Genomic DNA, 23,242 nt, shown 5'->3' with positions numbered 1-23,242 from the left:
CAGGCGTGTCTGTACTTACGCTAGTAAGTAACCCCCAGGGAGGGTTCTGCGTGTGCGGCCGCTCCTGTGATGGTCACTACGAGGCCACGGCCAAGAAGGCGAGAGCACAGAGCACGCAGCGCGGACCCGAACCTCGCCCTCGAGGGGCCCTGTACGATTGGCACAATTACCTTTGTAATGCCAAGCACGACATCTATGGATGTGACAAAAGGGTTTGACGAGCCGCTCAACTCACATCCAACCACCTCCGGGAGTGTGAGAGAAACTGGCAGACCAAGCATTACTGCTTCGGTTTCAATGCCGCCAACCCCTGGAGGGACAAAGACAGACGGTGAGCACAGCACATTTAAAGGTAACGTAGGTTCTCTTGAAACATCAAAATCCCCAAACGCTCCATGAGCCTGTCTTACTGACAAAGACCCCACAGAGCCGCCACACTGCCGCTGTTACTGTGGACAGGGACCCAAGGCTCCTCAGAAGAAGGGCTCCACTCACGGGGTTGAGAAAAACCTGGCGTTTACCTTTCCATTATTTTATTTTATTTTTTTTATCTTTTTATTTTTTAAATTTTATTTATTTATGATAGGCACACAGTGAGAGAGAGAGAGAGAGGCAGAGACACAGGCAGAGGGAGAAGCAGGCTCCATGCACCGGGAGCCCAACGTGGGACTCGATCCCAGGTCTCCAGGATCGCGCCCTGGGCCAAAGGCAGGCGCCAAACTGCTGTGCCACCCAGGGATCCCCTACCTTTCCATTAAATTCAATGAACGTTTAGTATTTATTACACCGAGTACTGTACTGTGCTCAACACACAGATGTGAACAGACCCCAGAACCTGTGAACCTCAAGCAGTTGAGTCTAACAATGAAGACAAGACGGTCAACAACCCGTAAAGAGTATGCGTGTTCCGCTGGAGGGAACAGCCTGGACCAAGCCAGGGGACCTAACAACACAGCCCACTGGGGAAGCCCCGGACTCTGAGACAAGTGTGCGTGAACAGCCAGAGGCCGTGGGCCGTCAAGGGCCTTGGCCTGGAATGCAAGGGGTGTGGAGTCCTGACGAATGTGGACTCGAGCACGGGAGGAACCACGTCAACTACAGTCACTCTGTGAACACCCGGGGCATCTTGTTGCTGCTTTTCTAGAGGAAGAAACCGCTACGAAGACCTGCTACTTATGTTCCTTTAGAACGTTCCTGATGCCAGGTCCCCCCAAAGGGAAGTACATTTAGTGGTTTACTTACCCCACCCCAGAATCCCCAAACCATTCACCATGGTTATATGAGAATCTGTGCCAACCACACTGTCTGGGAAGAGGAGGTCGTCTTCTTCAAAAACCATTCTCGACAAATACTCCAAGTTTACTTGATGAGCCATTCCAGTTCCAGGAGGGATTACAGCCACGTTCTTAAAAACTCTTGAACTCCACTATATTATGTTTAAATTCAAGAAATCCAAGCATTACTATATCAATGTGGGCTCACAATAAAAATACAAATATTGACACTAAAAATATTTTACTGATGTTCCAAATGATCAAACTTGACAGTATACACAGAGACAAGCATTGAGACTAACTCTAAACATACTCATTTTGCAGATTATTAAGGCAAAATTAAGTCAGAGAGAATTGTTCCAATAGTCCAGATAAGTGGTAGTTTTCAACTGTGCCCTAAGGCCTGGTGGACAGGAAGGGGGACCCAGGCACAGGCCTTCCCAGCAACCTTGAATGGCAGCCACTGAGTCTCATTCTGTTTTATATACTGGGGTTTCCAACAAGACTTTATTTTATAATTTTTTTTTCCAACAAGATTTTATTTTTTTTTTATTTTTTATTTTTAAACATTTTATTTATTTATTCATGAGAAACACACACACCCACAGAGGGGCAGAGACACAGGCAGAGGGAGAAGCAGACTCCATGCAGGGAGCCCCATGTGGGACTCGATCCCGGGTCTCCAGGATCACGCCCTGGGCTGAAGGCGGCGCTAAACCGCTAAGCCACCCAGGCTGCCCTCCAACAAGATTTTATCTGAAGGAAGAAAACGTTCTACTACCACAAAGCATTTAAAAACTACTAATTTAAAGGGTATAAAAAGTATACTTATCAATATTGTGTGAATTTCAGTGTAAAAATTTCCTCCAGATCATTTGTACCTTGAAAAATTGAAGCCTCTCTCGATTTCTGCCAAATTCTACTTCTTGGTTTTTTAACACTGTTTCAGGTCTAAAAGGAAGAAGGGCCGGCATTAAACGTACGCATCACAGAAAAGACTTATTTCTAAGTATTCATTCTGACGCACACACAAGCACATTGTAAAAATTCCCGGAATGGCAGTTTACTAGACAGACTTCTCAGAATCCTGTTTTCTTCCCACAAGGAAGTTCTGCTTTCAACAGCATGGTAGGCAGCTCTCTCCAGAGCTCCTCCATCCCCAGGCCCCACACTGCACTAACACACGGCGCAAGCGAGCCGACTGAAGCTATCAGGAACACTGCAACCCCCATCAAGGTACCCCCATCAACGTCCCCCGCCAGAAGAGGGCAGAGTGTGCACGTCAACATGCACATGCGCTGCCTCCCGCCTGCGCCGGTGCCAGTTCAGCGGGGCGCCGGGCACGGACAGAGCACGGGGCCAATGGTGCAACGTCACTTCATGTCTAGAAAGCTTTGGGCAAAATGCTTGTAGTGGAAAGCACTATTTTACGTATAAGGAGTTTACTTCGTATAGATTATAGGCACATTTTATGTGCATTACCTAGACTAAGGTAAAAACAATCCACCTCAAAACAGTCAGCACTTGTGCCACTTTTAGGAAGATCTAATGGACATTTAAAAAATGGTTTTAGGCTGTTTATTTCACCTGCCAGCTGGTAATCAAGTGCTGACTAGGATGTCAGTATGACTAAAATTATACTGTGTCCTCCAGGGTCCAGTTACAGCTGTTTACATGTCAACTTAAAAAAAAAAAAAAAACCCACAAAGATTACTAGACTAATTCATTGCTGAGTGATCCCCTGAAGCCACAGCGTTATCTCGAGGAGATTTTCCTCAGGACTCTGGGAGCACGGCTATCCGGAGCCAGCGCGATTACTGTGCCTCTCCACGGCGAGGACCGTAGAGTGCCCCTCATTTGCTAGCTCAGAACCCCACTTCCAATTGGGCATCAATTTCAAGGGCCAAACGTATACTCTCAACCTCCCACCTTGCCATTTCCTGTTGGGTCCGTAATGGATACGGACGCGCCAAAGCACACAGGAGAGGGCCACTATTTTCCTATAGGCGGGGACCACAGTCCAACTCATCCAAATTCTGTGTGATTTGGAGTCAAAACTGAGGGGAAATGTTGCATCAGATTGCATTTTTAATTAAAAATAAATCCACGGTATCTGAATCAGTAAGTCTTCCTTTTCGGGAAATTGATTTGTGTGTAAGAAGAGATGTCCATCTTGAACGTGAACAGGTACCCTAACAACTGGCACAAGTAGCTGTACCAACTCCTCAGAACAGAATTCTTTCTTGAGCAGATTCACTGCTTCCCAGAGCAGCATCTAGGCAATTGCTTACCTAAGAGGGCTTTTTAGATTATAATATTCTTAACACCAAGCTCCTCATGAAATTGGAAAAAACAAGAAACCTAGTAAGAGAAAAGCTAAAGCTATAAATAAATAGAGAATTCACAAAAGAAATGTGAATGAATAAAGAGCATGTGAAAGGTACAGATTCACTAAAATAAAAAATTCAGAGTTTAAGATAAAATCCCATCTTTCTGTATTAGTCCAAAAATTAAATATACTTCTAGAAAAATCTTAAGGTTTTCTTCCTAAGGAAATGAAACAGCGGGATTCAGACTTTGTTTAGGATGAAGTCTTAACTGACTTCGTTCAGGAAAGTAGGACACACACGTCTGCAGGTGTGAAGAAGCTACGTCCATCATACGGAGCAGGAGCGGACAGAGGACAAATGGGGTTTTTCTAACTGAAAAATAACCTGGCAATGATAAGTATTTTTTAAAAATCCCATACTCAGGCACTGGTTGCAAATGAAAAGGACAGAGAATGGGCGTGTTCTCAATCTGTGAAGACAATTTCCCTGAGTTTCGGCCCGGCTCTCCAGAGTCGCAGGATCCACGGCAGGTAGTCTGGCCTCTGCAGGGAAGCTTCTTAGGCTGCACTCTGAGTGGAGAGAGTTTTCCTGCTTTCTGCAGGTCACCACCTCCAGGATTCGGAGCATTCTGTATTGCACTAGCACGCCAAAAAAGGAAACAGAATAAAGCCATTTAAAAATGACAGAAATTTAGCTTTTCAAAAAGCACACACTTGGCAATGTTATCTGGAACTAGCTAAATGTTGCTCACACGATAATACAGCATTTAACTCAGGTTTCAAAAGCAAAACTCAGATTACAAAAGAACAAATAGGTAATTTAAACTTATGGAGATGAAAACACAATTCTACGTGCCCAAGGAAATCATTTTCATATACTTCTATGACAATTTAAATAACTTATCAAGCACCTAAATGTTTTTTTTTCCCCAGGTAGTAACTTAAAAGCTGCACAGAACCACAGTGCTAATCTAGAGGGTGAAAGCACCCGTGTGCTGGCACAACTGTGTCTAGGTCCATGCGAAAGAGCACAAGAGAATTTAGGTCTTATCTAGTTTAACCCCAGTCACAGGGACCTTTTAAACAGAAGAAATGTATTTCAACATAAGGAAAAATAGAATTTTTTTAAAGTAAGCATTATGATTTTTTTTTAAAGACCGTATCTATTTATCCATGAGCGACAGAGAGAGAAACAGAGACACAGGCAGAGGGAAAAGCAGGCTCCATGCGGGGAGCCCGACACGGGACTTGATCCCGGGACCCTGGGGTCACACCCTGGGCTGCAGGCAGATGCTCAAACGCGACGCCTCCAAGGCGCCCGAGAAAGCACTATGATTTTAATCCCCAATTAAAGACATTCATCGCTCCCGTCTTTAGATTCTCTCTCGAAGGCAAGTAGGTTAAAAAATAAAAGATACTGAAGATGAACTTGCTCCACGGAACAGGTTCTAGGCTCATACATTTCTATCCAAAATGGCAGCAGAGATTAACAAACATGAATACCATTTTAAATTCAGACTCTGTTAAAAAAATTCATCAATACGTGAATTCCACCAGGTCTTTTTATAGATCAGTGGATCCTAAATGTGGCAGCCTTCACCCAGGCAGGAACTGTCTCTACTCCCTTTGCCCCACCCAGTTGTTGCTGGCTCCTCGCTGCTGCCTTCACAAATATCTCTATCCTATTAATGTACCATTTACTGAAGTCAATCTGTAAAGAATGGTCAACTGTGAGATCTGTCGGACGGGCAGGGTGGACTCTCCTAGGGTCACCTCCAAGAATCTTCACTGCCTCCCTCATAGCAGCAAAATCCACCATTGCTGGTATTCCACTAAAAAGTAAAAAATGATGAAATTATGGTTTGAATTGTTCCTTACACTCAAGTAATTAATATACTTATTCACTCTCATATCTAAAAATATCCCTTTCTAGTTTGCACTCATGTTAGATTATGCACCTGTTTTCCAGAGTTCGATGTCTCCTGGTTTAATGAGAATTAGCCTTGTTACCTGAGAACCTGTGTGCTCAGGGACAGATGTGCCACAAACACCACAACAGACAACTTTTAGAGGCATGAGAAAACTTCAAGAACTATCTACAGAATTCTCTCCCTGTCTTAAATTTTATGATACCCGCTCCCTCCCAGTGCGTTCAACGACCCCAAGCTCTCGACTAGACGAACATGCCTCCAGACACCATGGGACAGGCTGGTAAGAGACAGGAGTTTGCAGGGAAGACGTAGTCGCGACCACAGAACAGCATCCTACGTACTGCAGCAGCAGCGTGCACAGGGCATAAGCAACAGTGGCATACAAACCAGATTTTGGTGGGTGGGTGAGGGGGATGCTCTATTTATCTAGCTAACTCTCCTACAGCCCCTTCAAAACTCAGTTAAAGGTTAACTCTCCCCACGGTCCATTCCTAGACATTCAGATCAGGCTACGTGGTTCAGGCTATGGTTTGGATTTTATTCTAAGTGTGATGGATGCTCCCCTGGCGTACAGGGGAACGGCAAGGCTCTGGCTGACAGTCTGAATTAAGTCACGTGATCTGCTGTGAAAAGACAACTACAGATGGTCAGTGTGCAAGCAGGGGAACCAGCTAGAGACTCTAACAGCGGCAGTCGAGCGGGGAGAGCACAGGACCAGCACCAGGGTGGCGGTGCAGATGGTAAGAGGTGCCTGGGCTCAGGACACGTGTCAAGGTCAAGTCCTCAGAGCTTGCCGACAGACTGGATGAGGTGGGAAGGAAAGAAGGGAGTCACGAGTCACGACTAATCCTCACGTTCCCGCCGTACGCTGGAGGCTACGGGGCATGTCCTGTGACGGCACAGATGAGGACAGGGACGGCAGTGGGGCAGTTAGGCTTTGCACGAGCTACGTCTGAGAGGCCCGCTCACGGAGACGGCAAGCAGGCCGACTCCAACAACAGCGGGTTTTCAGTAGAGAGGGTAAGAAACGAGTGCCTAATTTTTAATGAACTGCTTTAAGTTTAGAAAGGACAATTCTTTACACTTACAAACTCATCTTCAGAATTAAAAAGAGCCAAGTATCAGGCAGTCTGAATTTTCAGAAGGAAATACTCTATTACTCACGTAAAATCTTGAAGTAGGACACGGGCAGGGAAAAAGGGCACTTCGACACTGCTTTGTTTGGTCTTCCAGTCTAAAATGTTCATGACGTCCTCCTTTTTCATCAGGAAGCCATCACAGTTCCGCACAGCAGCTTCCAACAGGACCCGTATCGAGTAAGGCAGAGCACCTGAGCCAGAGAGTATCACGGTTAGTGACGTACGAGTCTCAGGGACACACTGAAGATCCGCAACAGCAAGAAGTTAGACACTGATGCACTTTTCTCAGTAGAAAAAAAACGTTCACCCTCCATGAACACGGAGGAAAACCCAGCTTACGGTTAACACGGGCCTGCTATCGCTTTGGCTTTCCCATACTGTAAGCTGAGGCTCCGAGAAAGCAGAGTAAACCTTCGTTAAAGAGCTGCCTGGCACCGAACATTCAGGGAAGACACAGGAAAATCAGAATTAAACACAGTAACAAAAACATCCCTAGATTGTGCAGTAATTTTAAAGACTTTCAAGATTTCCATCAAGAGCGGTTGGTTTAGGGTGCTTATGAGCCAAATTCGTTTCATGCACACGGCTCCTGAGCCTCGAGTCCCCAGGTAAGCACACTGCAGAGGGAACTTCAGCACCTCGAGGTCTCAGGCACACGCCAGTCCCACAGCAGGTGTTCCCACGTGAAAGTGTGTCCTCAGAGCTTAAAGGGAAGATGAGCGTGTGGGGCTGGCTGAGCAGGCCAGCAGCCCACCCCACAGAGTGCCACGCAGCTGTCCACAGGAATGATGATGCCTACGGTAAGGAGTGACCTCCAGAACGTGAGATTCCAAGAAAAAGCAGTGCAAGACCATGTTTACAGCACCCTGCCATTTCAGTAAGAAAAGCCATTAAAAAAGGTGTAAGGATTCATGTTTCCAGATGTCAAATATAAAAATTTAAAGTCATACATTAAATATATTTAAATATATTAAGTATTTTAAAAAAATAATAAAACTATATTACATAAAAAACAGCATGTACTTTTTTCCCCCAGAAAGAACGAAAGGACAAACAGGAAAGTTAGCATCTATTCCCACAGTATTTTGGCTGTATCTCCCTAGCGGGTCACGTAATACAGACCAAAAAATCCACAAAGAAAGCCAACTGCGTTCAGGTATTACTACCGACAGGCAACCTGAGGTCGTCGTGTATGTAACGAGAGGAAAACTAAAAGCAGTTTTGTTACACGGCTGGAAACCAAGAGAAAAGTAATGATAAAGAAATATAAAATCAGAGTGGCTAACTTAAAAAAAATTCCAATTTGAATCATAGGTACAAACTCATTATTTTTCTCTTTCCAAAAAATATGTTTCCAGCTGTGTTCCGTGAAAATGGCCCAAACATGACAGTGCACACGCAGTGTCCCCGGCCCCTGGCCTGCGGCTACGTTAATGACCATCCTCCTGGGAGGAAGGAACCACCAGCAGGACATGGGCCGCGACACCCTCTGGGGTCAGAAAGCATCATGTCACTGCTGATGGGGCAGTGAGAGCGTCGAAATGAAAAATGACAGAAACTCACTGAAATGTATTTAACACAAAGATGGCCCTTAGTTCCCAATGACTCTTTGAAAAGACCTTCATTGACGGCCAATGCGAGCTCTTGGAGCAGCTCAGGACCCTGAAAACTCACAAAGGGGGGAAAAAATCAGTCAAATAATCTGGTCCTAATTTCAAGGAACAAATGGTGCAGAGCAAGCTCCTATTCACAGAACTGAAGCCGATGCGAAGAGAAGGGGAACGAGGTCATTGGAAACATGTCCCATGTGCAGGCACCTGACGAGAGGATGCGGACATCACTAGACTATCCGGTGGGAGCAAACGTGGACTCAGAACAGGTGCGGCCTCGCGGAATCGGGGCAGGAGAGATACCGTGTGCCTCCCGCAGAGACGGCAGGCCAGCCCCCGCCAGAGCAGCCCCAGCCGCGGGGTCCTTGCGAACACAGCACGTCCACGCAGCAGCCCCCACGGGCACGGGAGGACGCCACGGAGCCACCAGCCAAACCTGCACAGCGCGACACACACGGCTTCCTCAACATCAAGACGGCGGAAGAGGGAAGAGGACGAAGGTCACAGACGGACGGGGACTCGGGAGATGGGATGAGCCAATGCTGCGTGGCCCTCTTGGGATGCTGGGTTCTAGATCATTATGGAATCACCGTTAATTTTCTCAGGTAAACAAAGGCAGTGAGACTTACTTTTTAAGGGCCCTTCACACATCAGAGATGTATGCTCAAGTGTATTTATAGGTCATGGAAACCGTGAAATATTTTAAACAAAAGGTCGGCAAATGTTGATAACTGGCTGACAAATGTACAGTGGGTTATGATTGTGTCCCTAATCTTATGATTGAAATTTTAACTCACACCAGTTAAAGATGAGGGAGTGTTAAGTGAAGAGACACAGCACTGCACACCCAGAATCACCAGCTGGAGCCCGGACCTGCGCTGGCGCCAAGTCTGACCCCACGAGGGCTACGGGAGGGCCACAGGGCGCACGGGAGCGCCCGACCCGTAAACCCTCCAGCCATGACAGCAGGTGCCTCCTGAGTACCAGCTTTCATCCTACCTCCATCAAAACACAAGGAAGTCCGCCAAACCTCGAGGAACTGCAGGGGAGACATTTTTTTTTTAAAGATTTTATTTATTTATTCATAGACACAGAGAGAGAGGCAGAGACACAGGCAAGGAAGAGAAGCAGGCTCCATGCAGGGAGCCCGATGCAGGACTCGATTCTGGGACTCCAGGATCACACCCCAGGCTGCAGGTGACGCCAAACTGCTGCACCACCAGGGCTGCCCAGGAGACATTTTTTTATAAACACTTGGAAATACTGAGGGAAACATGATCACAGAACCAAGTATGCAGACCAGTTTTCTATATGGTTAATTGTTCTGGAAAACCGGCGTCAGGAATATTTTTTGTTTAAAGATCTTCACAGAGGTGCCCCGGGGGGCTCAGGGGTTGAGCATCTGCCTCCGGCCCAGAGCATGACCCCGAGGACCCAGATGAGCCCCACATCCGGCTCCCTGCATGGAGCCTGCTTCTCCCTCTGCCTGTGCCTCTGCCTCTGCCTCTTTCTGTGTCTCTCATGAATAAATAAATAGAATCATTAAAAAAAAAATAAAGAGATTTCAGGTGAAATCTGTTTCCAGCCTAGAGACCTCCATGCACAGGCCACCGTCCATCGCACAAGGCCACAAACCCCGTACTTCCCGGAAGCTACGGGAGGAGGCGCCCGACGACCCCAGGTCAGTGGAGAACAGGAAAGCACGCGGGCCAGGATGCTGTCCGTCTCCGTGGGGCGCACTGGGACGTCCGGGGGGACGCTGCCAAGAGAAGGGCGAGGCCGTAACTAACAGACTACCTGATTCTACCAGGAGCTCAGTTTTTCTGGAGAGTTTGGGGAGGAATTACTGATAAAGATACCGAAACTTAGCAGACAAAAAGAGACAAGGATTACTCCCAGGAAAAAAAACAAAGCTGTATGAGGAACGAGACGCAGCCGTTTACCCCACAGCCATAATAACATCAACACGGGATACTGACGACCCAAACCCACGGCCGCGATGTCTAAGAGATCGGGAGACGGAGCAGGGAGGGGCCACCTGCTGGCTCTGCACAGTGGAGGGGCCGCGACGCTGAACATGGAAAACCACTAATGGGGATGCCAGTGACGCTCCTCAGTAACCTGCAGAGCTGCGTGAACATGGGGAACTACCTGCAGGGAGGTGCAGAGGCGCATCTGCCACCCCTCGGGCCTCCTGGCAGTTCTGCGCTCCTCCCCGCCCTGCATCCGCCCACAGCCCAGGGATGGCGGGGCGACAGGGCCTCTGAGCCCAGGTGCAAGGCCCAGCATCAGCCTTCCCCTCCTGGACTGCTCCCTCTGGGCTGAGCCAACAGCGCAGCGCGCTGGGGGCCCAGGCGCCAGCTGTGGGTGGGCAGGGCGGCCTGACAGCACATGCTCCAGCCCCAGCCATGCCTTCGGGTGGCCGCGCGTCCGGCCAGCACCTGGCCACCCTCCTGGGAACCCCTGCCAGGACGGCTGCAGCCACTCTCCAGACCCAAGGAAGCTGGGAGACATACACGTTTACTGTTGCCTTAGGGCACAAAGCTTTTCCTCAGTTACGCAGTAATGACTCACACGATATTCTTTCTCAACTATCTTTTTCTTTTAAGATTTTATTTCTTTATGAGAGAGCGAGCACACACACAAGCAGAGGGAGGAGCAGAGGGCAAGGGGAGGCAGAAGCAGGCTCCTTACTGGGCAGGGAGCCCAATGCGGGACTCGATCCCAGGACCCCGGGGTCACGCCCCGAGCCCAAGGCAGACGCTGAGCCCCCAGACGCCCCATCTGCCCCCAGACACCCCATCTGCCTCAACTACTCTAACAGCGACACCTGCAGGTACTGGTTCAGGCCCGGCGAGGAGAGGCTGAGGCGCTCACCTACATAGGGCACCTGACCCCTGACGGTGACCCAGAGACAGGTATCCCCGAGCCGTAACCAGAGGGTGCAGGGAGCAACAGGCGTCCCACACGGATGCGCACTCACGGGGCGCCGCTCCCTCACTGGCCCTCTGCTCTTCCATCCCTGGCCTGTCTCAGTCTGAGCCCCACAGCACGTTCCTAACAGCTCCCTGCTGGGAGCCGGACGCTAGCAAGGTGTTGCCTCCCAGGAGTCTGCCTCCTGCCCCACCGCCCTTTCCTCTCCGCTGCACGGAACACCCCCCCACCCCCCACCCCCGGCTGCCGGTATCTCTACAGCTCCGCCGCCTCCGGCGAGTTCCGTTCCCAGGAAGCACACAGGGGGTCCCTCAGCCGTGTCTGGTGCTTGCCCAGGCACGCTCCTCAGTGCGTCCGCGCTGCCCGCACATCGGGCCCGAGCCCTGCTCCCGCTGAACAGAACCCACTGTGTGGACCTGCGCACCCAGCGAAGGGCATGGACACAGTCTCCAGCTATGGTGATAATGCTGCTCGGCTCTCGTGCGCAGACCTCTGTGGGGATCGGTGTTACTTCTCTTGGGCGGATTCCTAAGGGGGAATTCCTGGGGCACATGGTGAACGTACGTTTAGCATTTAAGAAACTGTCCGACGGTCTTCTAAAGTGGCTGCATCATCTTACATTCCCACCAGCAACGTAGCAGGTTCTCTGTGCATTTTTCATGTAATACCTGTTCTAGCAGGTGTGAAATAGCCCACTCTGGTTTAACGCCAGTGTCGCAGAGGAGGGACAGCCCTGCAGCACCCAGAGGGCTGGGCGCCAGCTGAGCACGTGACTGCAAGGTCCTCTGTGCTCCTGGCGTCCCCCCAACGAGGCCGGGCCACTCCCACCTCCAGCACCTCCCGCCTGAGCCCAGCTGCCCCTGGGGCTCCTCGTCTGTGCGGGAGATAGTGTGGGGCGGCCCAGGAGGCGCTCTCCCCTCTGGGGGTTCCTGTGGGCACACGGCAGGCCCCCGAGTCACCCATCCCCCTCTCCCGCGTTGGCCACTCAGGCCCCTGGACTCGCCCACCCCGTGGCTGTGAGCCCCTGGCCCACACACAGCAGCCATGTGCTCTCCTTCCAACCTCCACGAGGTTTGCCCAAGGCCCACTTTTCTAAGCCTCGTTCTCTGTTCTGCCCACACCGATGTGATCTCCAGCCTAACCCTCGCCAACGTCCAGCAGGGCCAACCAGGGCGCCCGTCGGGACCTTCCCGCCCGCAGAGCCTGCACAGGCTGCGGGAAGGCCGCATTCTGGTCTCCTGCCTCGCAGCTCAGCACGCCTCGCACAGACAGCAGCTGCCCTTGCCCCGGGATGTTTTTTAAACAGTGTTAACACAGCAAGTAGACTTGGAAGATCAGGGCAGCGGCTCCTGGGGCAGAAGGCAGGCGTGCCCCTGTCCTGTCTGGGCTCCTTCCTGTGGCACACCCGCCACTGCGATCTGCCCCTCTTCGAGATCACCCGCTGAGACAGAAGCCTGGGAAGCCGAGAGAAATGCTGGCACCTGTGCCGTGGGTACTGACCCGCCCACGGCCTCTGCCTGCACCTGAGACCACGTCGGGTAACTCGTCCACTGGCAGGAGAGTAAGAGCCTCGATCCTCTACGAACCTTAACACGCCTGGCAGCCCTGCCTCGGTTTCCTGGCCAGCCTCTACATCTGTGCCTATTCTTTATTTTTTACTACTTTTTAAAGAAGCTCTACGCCCAGCGTGGGGCCTGAGCTCACAACCCTCAGATCCAGGGTCACAGGTCGGCCCACGGAGCCCCCAGGCCTCTGCCCCGCCCCCCGTGCTCACCCCGATCTTCAGACGTTGGCATCGCTCAGCGTTCACGTCTAACTCCCCTCTCGCCCCGTTCTCTCTTCCCTCAAGAGCTTTCATCGCTCCTATGGCTTCACCAGACTCTGCACCCAGTCTCAGAATGTGCCTCTGCAGCCAGAGGCCTGGTCACCTCGTGAACACCTCTCCCTGAATGCTGCGATGTTCCCAATCTCCGCAGCACCTGGACCAAACCCTGCGCCACCACCCGCCCACCCACACCACCACGTCCTCGTGTCCCCTTGTGCAGCAGCCTCAGCAGCAGCACCCACCCGGAGCACACGCCCGAGCTAGCCATCATCCTGGACGCCTCTCACACATCCTTCGAACCTGTCTCCTCCTATCACCACCTCCAGATCCAGCCCAAGGCACCACCACATCACGTGTCACCCAGACCCCCTAGCTTGCCTTCCACCTCCACGCTCACCCTGTGCCAGTGGTCCCTGGACTCCTGAAGGCCCCTAAGATTCTCTCAGGAATCTGCAAGGTCAGCTCAGACATGACTTGCTTTGTCACCGCTTAGACACAGGCGCCGATGGTGTGAAAACAATGGTGCGCAAACCACTGGTGTCACAGCAGAGCTCAAGGCGGAGGTAGCACACAGTGCTCATGCTCATCCCACTGTTCGTTCTCACACAAAATACCAGCTTCACTGACGAATGTCCTTGATGAAGCAGAAAAGTGTTACTTTTATTAAATCTCAACTGCTGAGATGACAAGACTGACAGTGTGTAGACAGCACTTCTGCTCAACACCAAAGTGTGACTGCTCGGGGGAACTCTCGCGTCATCGTTTGAACTGCAAGCTAAACCAGATACTTCTTGCAAAGAACACCATTTTCACCAGAAAGAACAGATGGACGACGGTTATTCAAACGTAGGTACCTGACAGATATTTTCTTAAGAATGAAGGAAGCCCGTCCATTCATGACCGAGGTCCCCCCACTGTCTAGACGCTCCGCACATCACACGGAGACAGAAAGGTTCCCGAAGTTACACACATCTTCCAGCGTGGACACACTTTATGATGTGCCGTGTAAGAGGTACCCACACACGCACGCCAGCCCGCCCGCTCCGCAGCCAGAGCATCTGCGAGGCCAGCTGCACACTCCCAAGGGCGTCTGCCTGTGCCGCTACGTGGACCAAGTCACTCCAGTCCTGCCAGCTTCTGGGCCTCCTCCGCAAGCCCCCGCGTGGCCCAGGCACCTGCCACCTCCGTCTCAATGCCCGTTCTCAGTGTGCATCCCTGTGCCGCAGCCGCCAGCCACCTAAGTGGCTGCCCCAGGCGGTGCCTGCCACCTGCCCAGCAACCCCAGGCCAGCTCCAGCACCGCCACACCAGTGATCCTGCTGCTACCTGGGGGCTGAGCCACACCTAGTCCAAGGGGATCTGCACCCCGTTCGCGTGGGCCCCTCCCTGAGTGCTCTCGAGCAGCCCTACGGGACCCTAAGGTCTCCTGTATCTTACAACTACTCTGCCATCACAGATCAAGAGGATTTATGTTACGCTCCTCCGTCCTACCTGAGTGGACCCAGGCTGCTGGGACTGACCAAAGACTGTGCTTAAGGGCTTTGCACTTAGTCTTTGTTACTAAACCGTGTGCTTTCTCTCTCCAGCACAAAGATGCTCTCCCAGCCGTCTTACACTCACCAGAGACAGGTGAGTATCCAACAGATGTCATCCGAATGAATTAAACAGTGTTGACGCATCTGTGCACAAAGTAGAAGAGCAGACTAGGTTGATTCTTCCTCTTCTAACCAGAAATTTCTAGAATTCCATGAACCCAGAAAGCTAATCCTCTAAGGATAGGTTATCAAAAAGACATGTGGGAACCAGGACAAACTGGTAACTGAAACTGGGAAAGTATGATAATTCGTGTTATCACGCTTCTGAAATGAGCTGATAACAACTGATATCCTTTTGATCAATTACTTAGTGGAAGATCCAACAGGTGGCTCAGGCTCTGAAAGAGGATGCTGAGGGCTACTCTGAGGCCAGCGGGCAGCTGAGGGAAGGCACAGCCTGGCCTCCGGGACTGCAGAGCCTCCTGCTCAAGGCTGAATGGCTGCTGCCACCTCCTAGCGTGGGGGCCAGACTGCTGGCCTGCAGACCCACTGTGCGTGTTCCACAGAGCCCAACACCTTACATTTAAATTTCCAACACGGAAAAAACAGAATTTTTTCACATGTGAATCCAAAGTTCTGGCTTCTTAAAAATAAAACATAAATCAGAAAATGTTACGATAGCAACCTCACCTTTCTGCTGGCAACGAGCAGCACCTGCCCCTGTACACCGGGCACCTGCTCTTCTCTCAGCCCCCCACCCCCCGGGCCACCCACTTGCTGAGGTGGCCTCTGTGGTCCTTGTACGCATGAGCACACAACAGTTTTACAAGTACAGGCTTCAAAATCAAGGCTGTGAGTTCAAAATGGTCCTCCACCACCAATACAGTAACGGTATCAGGAGCGGGACCTTGGTCAAGTGGTGACAACACGACTTACAGGACAGAATGGCAAGGGCAAACAATCCCTGCTGGTGCTTCCGTCACTACTGTGATTGAGCTGGGAAACAGAACAGTATGAAACCGGGAAATCAGAAGATACGAGACCACATCTCTTCCCTTACAAGATAACGTGACCTCAGGCAAATCACCTAGACTTTTAGCCTCATTTCTCTCATGTGTATAAAGTGGAAACAGAACTATGTTTCCTGCCCACCACAAAGCAATGTAGTGAAGACGTGCAGACCACACAACAGGGTTCTGTTAATGTCTCACAAGCGACAACTCCAGGTTTAAACAGCAGGTGCAGACATCACCCACAGGCAATTCCAGTACAACTGGCTAACAAGCAGGCCTTAGAGAAACTAAACAGGATGGACAATAACACAGGCGGAAGGGGGGAGAGTGAAAAACACTCCAGGCTTGCCTAAAGCCCCGAAGAAGGGAGTTTGGAGTCTAGACTACGACCGGGCCAGGCAGTGGGCAAGAACCTGCGGAGCAGCTACAGGGCGAGCCTAAAACCCTGGTCAAGGCCGGGGGCTCGAGAAAAGATGAAGAAACTGTTCCAGGTCTCGTAACCCCTCAGATCTGGCAACAGGATTAACTCAGGCCTGTGTCTGATCAGAGTCCAGGTTTCATTTCTGTGTCCAACTAGTAGCAGGTCAGATAGGATAGATTTCCAGTAAAGACCTGACCTGTTTTAAAAAAATATATACTGCCACGAAAAGAGTCTGAGAAAGCAGAAAAAGAAAAGATTCCTGCTTCTTTTTAGTTTTTCCCCCACTCACTGACAAAGGTGGAGAAAATAAGAAAAGTAGCACCAATTATTGACGAAGTGAAGCACCCAGTGTGCCCATTGTCCCGAGCACGTCACCTGGCGCTAGCCGCTAACACAACAGATGCACCTGTGGCACCTGCTCACACTGCCTCCGGGGAACCGACAGGCCTGCGTCCTGCTACCTCCCTGGCTATGGCACCGAGGCAGGAGCCAATCCTCGGCAGGTCGATGACCAACAGTCTCGTGAGAAAAAAACACACAGAACAATTAGATTTCTCTCCCAAGAATCTGCAACGAGGACACAGACTGAGCGAACTGGAAGGGTGTTCAGAGCCGCCACGTGGGGGCAGAGGCTGGGCTGCAGTGAGCAGGGGGCGCAGAAATCTGAAGCCCTGAGAGAACACACACGAGCTTCCTCCAGTGTGGCCCAGGCCCATCTTCCTGAGGTAGGGCCACGCTTCCCCAGCCCGGGAGCTCAGTACTTTGACAATCTTTCTTCACCTGTGGTGGGGGGTGTCTATCTCGGCACCCAAAGGGCCAAAATCTAGAAGAGAAAACGTCAACAAAAGCAGAGTTAACATCAACAGAGCCGGGGACAACATGTGGAGGGTGGGTGGGTCCATGGTCGTCGCTGGAATAGCAGAGTCATGTTAGGTCAAAGGGATCCTTGGAGGTACACACTGCATGTCCACTCCGCAAGCACGTCATGTCATCGCTAACCCCTCACAGCCCTGCCCAGAGTCCAGTGCAGAGACACGATTAGCAAACACGGACTTGTGTCCCTTCCAACAAGGTAACTGCCCCAGTGACAGACATGTGTCAGCCCAGCCAAACTAGGTTAAAGCGACAGGCAATAGATAAGGTCAGCTACGGGTACAACCGGTCTTAACTAGCCGGTAGGACAATGGCAACATCGTGGCCAGCAGTGGCTACACTGGGCATTGCACAAGAGGAGTACGTGGGCCGCAGAGACAGGCGATGGAGGGTGGCTACTCAAACAGAAAAGGGGATAAAGAAACCGCGCAGCCTTCACGTGACAAAAAGAACAGCCTCTGGTTTAGAAATCCTCGTCCCCACGAGCACGGACTGTGCTTCCTCCCTGCACCTTGGAGGTCTGGAAATTGTAACACCTTTCCACGAATTCCTGCTCCTTACGTCAAGTCTGAAGCCTGAACACGAAGTATACAGTAAGAGTAGGAAAGAAAAACGCCGACGAGGCTTCCGATCCACTAACACCGTAAAATGACAAGCTCACATCAGAACCGAAACATAACACATACAGAGCAGCTGCGTGTGAACGTCGAAGAGCTGGCGACAGCCTCCGCAGCCCACAGCTGCTCACCAGCCCGCGGCGCGCATGCCGGCCTGCGCAGCCATCCCAGGCTGTCGAAGAGCACAGGTAACCCCTGCGACCTTGACTTCACTCCCGGACTGAGAAACCAAACCCAATCAGATAGCACGGGACGCTCGTCTTCCAGGACGTGGAAAGATGTTCACGATACAGCAAGTAAACAAATAAACAAAGGTCACACTACAACGTTCACCACATTTCTGTTAAAAGTGGCCCGTTTAGGGATCCCTGGGTGGCGCAGCGGTTTAGCGCCTGCCTTTGGCCCAGAGCGCGATCCTGGAGACCCGGGATCGAATCCCACATCGGGGTCCCGGTGCATGGATCCTGCTTCTCCCTCTGCCTGTGTCTCTGCCTCTCTCTCTCTCTCTCTGTGACTATCATAAATAAATTTTAAAAATTTAAAAAATTAAAAAAAAAAAGTAGCCCTATATTTACATTTACACGACGCGCCTGCTACTGCACCACCTGTAATGCTTTTTGTGATTCTCAACCACAATCTAATTTCTTATCAAAAAAAACTCTCCTAAAAACTTAAACAGACTTTTTCGGAGGGGAGGCTGCAGGTCAGGATTTAGCGAACCATGCCTTGGCTCTACTGCAGGCCAGTGGTTAGAGACCCATGGGGTCAGGGAGGTCACAGACAGGGTGGTGGGCGGAAGGACAGGAGGGCCCACTGCTGGGGAACAGCTACCCTCCCCCAGCCTTCCCGCAGCCCGCCCCTCCACACACACACCTTCCCCTCCGCTTGGCCTAAGGCCTGCCCTGGGCCCAACTCCCCGAGGACGGACTGTCCTCTATGACCGCTCTGTTCAACATCATCTCAAGTCCTCATTCCTTCAGGAAGCAGCCTCTGACTATTCTGGAGAACCACGGCAACAGTGCCTCGACATCTCCAAGGCTGTAGTTGGGGCGCCGGAGGGCCACACAGGCAGCTCTGTGTCGCTAAAAAGGTGATTTGCCAGAAGTGAAATTACAGAAGACCCAAATGGAATCCAAACGCACAATGTGTCCAGTTCCACAGATACCAGGAGTATACACCTGGGGAGCAGAAAGATCCAACAGCAGTCAAAGAGCAGAAACCAAATGATTTGTGTCGTGCCCTATGGGAAGACAGACGGAGGGAGGGAAGATACAGCCGTGAGGAGGAATCCAGGCTGGTTTGTGCCCCCACCACTCCAGCACTTCCACCCCGCACGTCCCCGTAAAAGCTGGGATGCTATCGCCTCTGCCCACCAGCTTCCTGGAAGGGGAGGGCAGCAGTGACGGGCCAAGGCAGGGGCTTCCCTCCCTTCCAGCCACCTAGAACACAAGCACTGCCCAGAGGTGCAGCAACTATTTATCTGCCACCAAAAGAACGAAAGCAAAACAGAAAAAAAGCCTGGGTCCTGGGTCCTGGAGGACAGCTCCCCCCCAGGGTCCCCCCCCCCAGGTGCGCTACAGTCCCCGTCTGCCAAATCCGGATTCTTGCTTCGTGAGAAAGATAAACCTCCATTTGTTAAAGTCACTGTACAGGCTGCAGGCCTTCCCGAGCTCCTGAGGCCTGCCGTCCCTCCTCCCCTGGCCAGCAGCGAGCTCTCCCCGCCGGCTCGCTCCAGGCCCCGGGCCCCGCCGACTGTCCACGCAGGTCCCTGAGCACAGCGAGCACGGCCACTCAACCTGCTCTCCAAAGGGCAACACAAGCTTCCTGCTCTGACGATAAACAAGCAAAACAACCTTCTACTCCAGTTACTTCTGTCTCTCCAAGTCCATTCTTCTTTCAAATTTTATTCCCTCAAGTAATTACTAAGAAATTGCTTTAGTAATTATTAATAAGCTTTTCATAATAACCACTCTATGAATAAAACAAGGATTTAATCCCATGTAATTAAAGTCAAATTTCTGTTTTGAAGGCATTTATATTTACAGATGTCATTATTGTCTTTATCACGGTTATAAAAACCCTGAGTACTCTGAAACTCACTTACCTCCAGATGCCCATAAAAACTTATTTTACAGACAAAATTTAGCTTTTACATCATTAAGCATTCTCTTTCAACGCATCTTATTTTTGATAGTTTCCTACAGATTTTCCGCATTTTGCAAATACAGGCCATCTTCAAGTGGGCACATTTCCACAAATTATCACAGGAAGAACTTATGCCCAACTTTTAAAATATCCTCACGTGTGTTCTTTTATTTATTAAACTATAAAATACGGGTTAAGAAACTTGCAGGCCTCAATCACTAAATATTAGAAAAAAATAAAAGTAAATAAAAGATCTTTTTTACATTAAGCAATTTAGGTGCTCCCTTCTCAAAACTAATACAAACTCATCATTGGTGAAAGTGTAAGATAGATGCGAATTAAAGACACGTGGCACCTACCAAACTACATACTTCTCTTAATATAAACCACTGTACTCAACCATAAAAGGTAAAGGATTCTGTTCTCATTCTGGAGAACCTTTTATTTTTTAAGGCAACCTAATTCTAAGACAGGTTTCTTCTCCAAAATATTAAAATCTTCTCATGATGTAAAAAAAAAAAAACCCTGCTATTGGCAGTCTAGGATATTTAAATACATCAAAATCTACAGATTGACTAACGTCAAGACTTCCATCCAATACCCTAGGGTTGTGCCGAGCTCACTCTTCTGAGATGTCAGTGAGAGGTCTGGCCCTGATCGGGCACCTGCGAGGGTCCGCCAAGAGCGCTGGCGCATAGGCCAAGGCAAAGCACGGCCTGTACTGGAGCACAAGTCGCAGCAGTGGGGCCTGGCCACGGCCGCTCTCCAGGTAGGACAGGTGAAGGACTGTGGACACTGTTCACTTGAGAAAGTAAAGCGTGCACGTTACACGCGGAGATTATCATCAGACTTTTTTGCTGTTTTTAAATTGCATTAGTTTCCCTGCAGGAGAAAAAAAAAATTCCTAAATGTACTTACGTTTTTAAATGAGAAGTAAAGGTATACGCTTACACCCTCCTCGAAACAATTTGCCCCAAAGAGGAGCCTTTAAAATGTTAGAGGTATGTGTAGGTTTACCTGCTACAACATGGTGGGAGTACATTTAAAATTCCTTCAGCTCGACTTAACAAATGTATTTTTATTATTACAAACTAAACACCCTCCCCCCCCAAATTCCAGCGACATTACCATACTTGGTGCCTCCAAGTCTAGGTACATTGTAGAACTTCTTACATGAACTGTCATTCAATGTTTCAATAAGGTACTCAAAGGGGTGTCCTGGAAAAAAAAATTTACAGTTTTATTAAAATACAGCTATGGAATACCTTAATCTGAAATGAAAATATTAGAAACTCCCTTTGTCCAACAGAATTTTCTGCAGCAACGCAAATGTTCTCTGTTTGTACTGTCCAGTGAGCAGCCACTCGTGGCTACAGCCACAGAGGAACTGAATCTTAAAATTCAATTTTTGTTAACTTAAAGTCAAACGATCCCGCATGGCCAGGGTCTGCGGTATTGGTCAAATAAAAACAGGTAAAAAAATTAACTCCTGAAAGGTGGTAACACAGAACATGGGGAAGGGAGGAACAAGAATGATTTGAGTTTGCACAGGCGTCTGGGGAAGACACAACAATCTGAGGACGCAGCAATCACGCTGGGGAGCTGCCTTTTAAAAAAAATAATGGGACAGATTCTCACGGAGCATTCAGGACAGAATGCAGACCCCAGCCAAACACCACATAGCACCCAAGGCATGCTGGGTGGTGAGGCTGAACATAGAAACAAATGATGGAACATCTGGTAAATCAGCAGATTCCTTGTGATGGAACATGAACTGGGGGCCCAGGTCAGGGACCTGGGGTCTCATCACTGGGGCGCCCCCCGGCTTGAAGCGTCCAGGCAGCGGGCCCTTGGGTATTTTGTGCAAACTCATCCTGGGGGCAGGCCCCTGGGCCCCGTGGACAAGGCAGGGGCGCAGCCCCCTGGAGGGAGAGCCTGAGCTTCTCTCTGGCTGTTGTGCAGGGCAGTGGGGGATAGTTGGGAGGGGGGTGGGGGAGGGTAGGGAGGAGGGAAGGGGGTAGGGGAGGGAGAGGAGGGAAGAGGGTGGGGGAGGGTAGGGAGGAGGGAAGGGGGTAGGGGAGGGAGAGGAGGGAAGAGGGTGGGGGAGGGAAGGCCTGGGGGAGGGGTGGGGGAGGGTAGGGAGGAGGGAAGGGGGTAGGGGAGAGAGAGGAGAGAAGAGGGTGGGGGAGGGAAGGGGTGGGGGAGTGGTGGGGGAGGGAAGGGGTGGGGGAGGGGAGGGAGGAGGGAAGGGGTGGGGGAAGGGAGGGAGGAGGGAAGACAGGGGGTAAGGGAGAGTAGGGGGAGGGGAGGGGGAGAATAGGGAGGAGTGGGGGAAGGAGGATGGGGGAGGAGGAGGGCGGGGAGGGGGGAGGCGTAGGGGGAGTGGAGGGAGGGCGGGGGTCCGGGAGAGGAGGGGCGGGGGGGAGGGGAGCCGGGGACCCAGGGCAGGAGGCTTGGGGAGCGCCGGCGCCGCAGCGTCCGCCCCCGCCCCCCCACCCCCGCCTCGAGCGCCGCCGCCCTCCCCGCCCCGCCGCGCCCCTGCCCCCCGCCCCGCCCCGCCCCCGCCGCGGCCAGGACGCCGCCGCCCCCCGCCCCAGGGCCGCCGGCCGACGGGGGCAGCGCAGGCCGGGCGCGGGCGGCGGGCCCGGGGGGCGCGGGGGAGCGGGGGGCGGCGGGGGGCGCGGCCACGCACCTGCACCTGCACCTGCACCTGGGGCGTCCATGGCCGGCGACCATAGTACCCCGGGGGGCGGCGGGGAGGGCGGCCGCAGGCGGGAGGCGGGCGCGGGCCGGCGGGGAGCGGCGGGGGCAGAGTCTCGCGCAAACACCGCGAGAGCCGCAGCGCCGGCGCCCGTGCTCGCGGGACTTGGCGCCCGGCTGTCGCGAGATCTCCGGACGCGAAACAAAGGGAGGCGCGGGGCGGCGCTCCCGGGGGCGGGGGGGGGGCGGGGCGGGGCGGCCGTGACCGAGTCCCGGGCGGCTGCTTCTCTTCCTGCCCTGACGTCGGGCTGCGGCAGAGCCCAGGTCCGCGCCCCCGCGGCTCCCGCGCTGGCCCGTCTCGCAGGTTCCTTTGGCTGCAGTTAGTTCCCTGCGGATGCTTCCTGGTCCACCTGCACCCCCGCAGCTCCCCCAGGTCCACCTGCACCCCCGCAGCTCCCCCCCAGGTCCACCTGCACCCCCGCAGCTCCCCCCCAGGTCCACCTGCACCCCCGCAGCTCCCCCCAGGTCCACCTGCACCCCCGCAGCTCCCCCCCAGGTCCACCTGCTCCCCAGAGCTCCCCCACCAGGGTCCACCTGCAGCCCCCGCAGCTCACCCCCAGGTCCACCCGCACCCCAGAGCTCCCCCACCAGGGTCCACCTGCACCCCCAGCAGCTCCCCCCCAGGGTCCACATGCACCCCCACCAGCTCCCCGCCAGGGTCTACCTGCACCCCAGAGCTCGCCACCAGGGTCCACCTGCACCCCCAGCAGCTCCCCCACCAGGGTCCACCTGCACCCCAGCAGCTCCCCGCCAGGGTCCACCCGCACCGCAGAGCTCCCCCACCAGGGTCCACCTGCACCCCCGCAGCTCCCCCCCAGGGTCCATCTGCACCCCAGA

General features: G+C 52.1%; 1 protein-coding gene across 2 annotated transcripts in view; it reads right to left on the bottom strand.

Moving 5' to 3' along the window:
• The window catches only part of IREB2 (iron responsive element binding protein 2), a 42,350-nt gene extending 19,858 nt beyond the window's left edge, over positions 1-22,492 (bottom strand). Inside the window, exons 1-8 of one of the 2 annotated variants that reach the window (XM_041742413.1) lie at positions 22,338-22,492; positions 20,774-20,863; positions 6,699-6,864; positions 5,298-5,435; positions 4,024-4,242; positions 2,156-2,225; positions 1,243-1,426; positions 171-310 (exon numbers count right to left, since the gene is read on the bottom strand). In XM_041742413.1, coding sequence (XP_041598347.1) covers positions 171-310; positions 1,243-1,426; positions 2,156-2,225; positions 4,024-4,242; positions 5,298-5,435; positions 6,699-6,864; positions 20,774-20,863; positions 22,338-22,368 — 1,038 coding nt within the window. In that variant the 5' untranslated portion in view covers positions 22,369-22,492. The remainder of the gene's footprint in view (positions 1-170; positions 311-1,242; positions 1,427-2,155; positions 2,226-4,023; positions 4,243-5,297; positions 5,436-6,698; positions 6,865-20,773; positions 20,864-22,337) is intronic. The other variant, XM_041742414.1, reaches the window with a different exon arrangement.
• Between the last annotated feature and the right edge of the window lie 750 nt (positions 22,493-23,242).

This window comes from Vulpes lagopus, unplaced genomic scaffold, assembly GCF_018345385.1.
Source record: "Vulpes lagopus strain Blue_001 unplaced genomic scaffold, ASM1834538v1 ctg48, whole genome shotgun sequence".
NCBI lineage: Eukaryota > Metazoa > Chordata > Mammalia > Carnivora > Canidae > Vulpes > Vulpes lagopus.
This window is presented reverse-complemented; position numbering and strand designations above follow the sequence as displayed.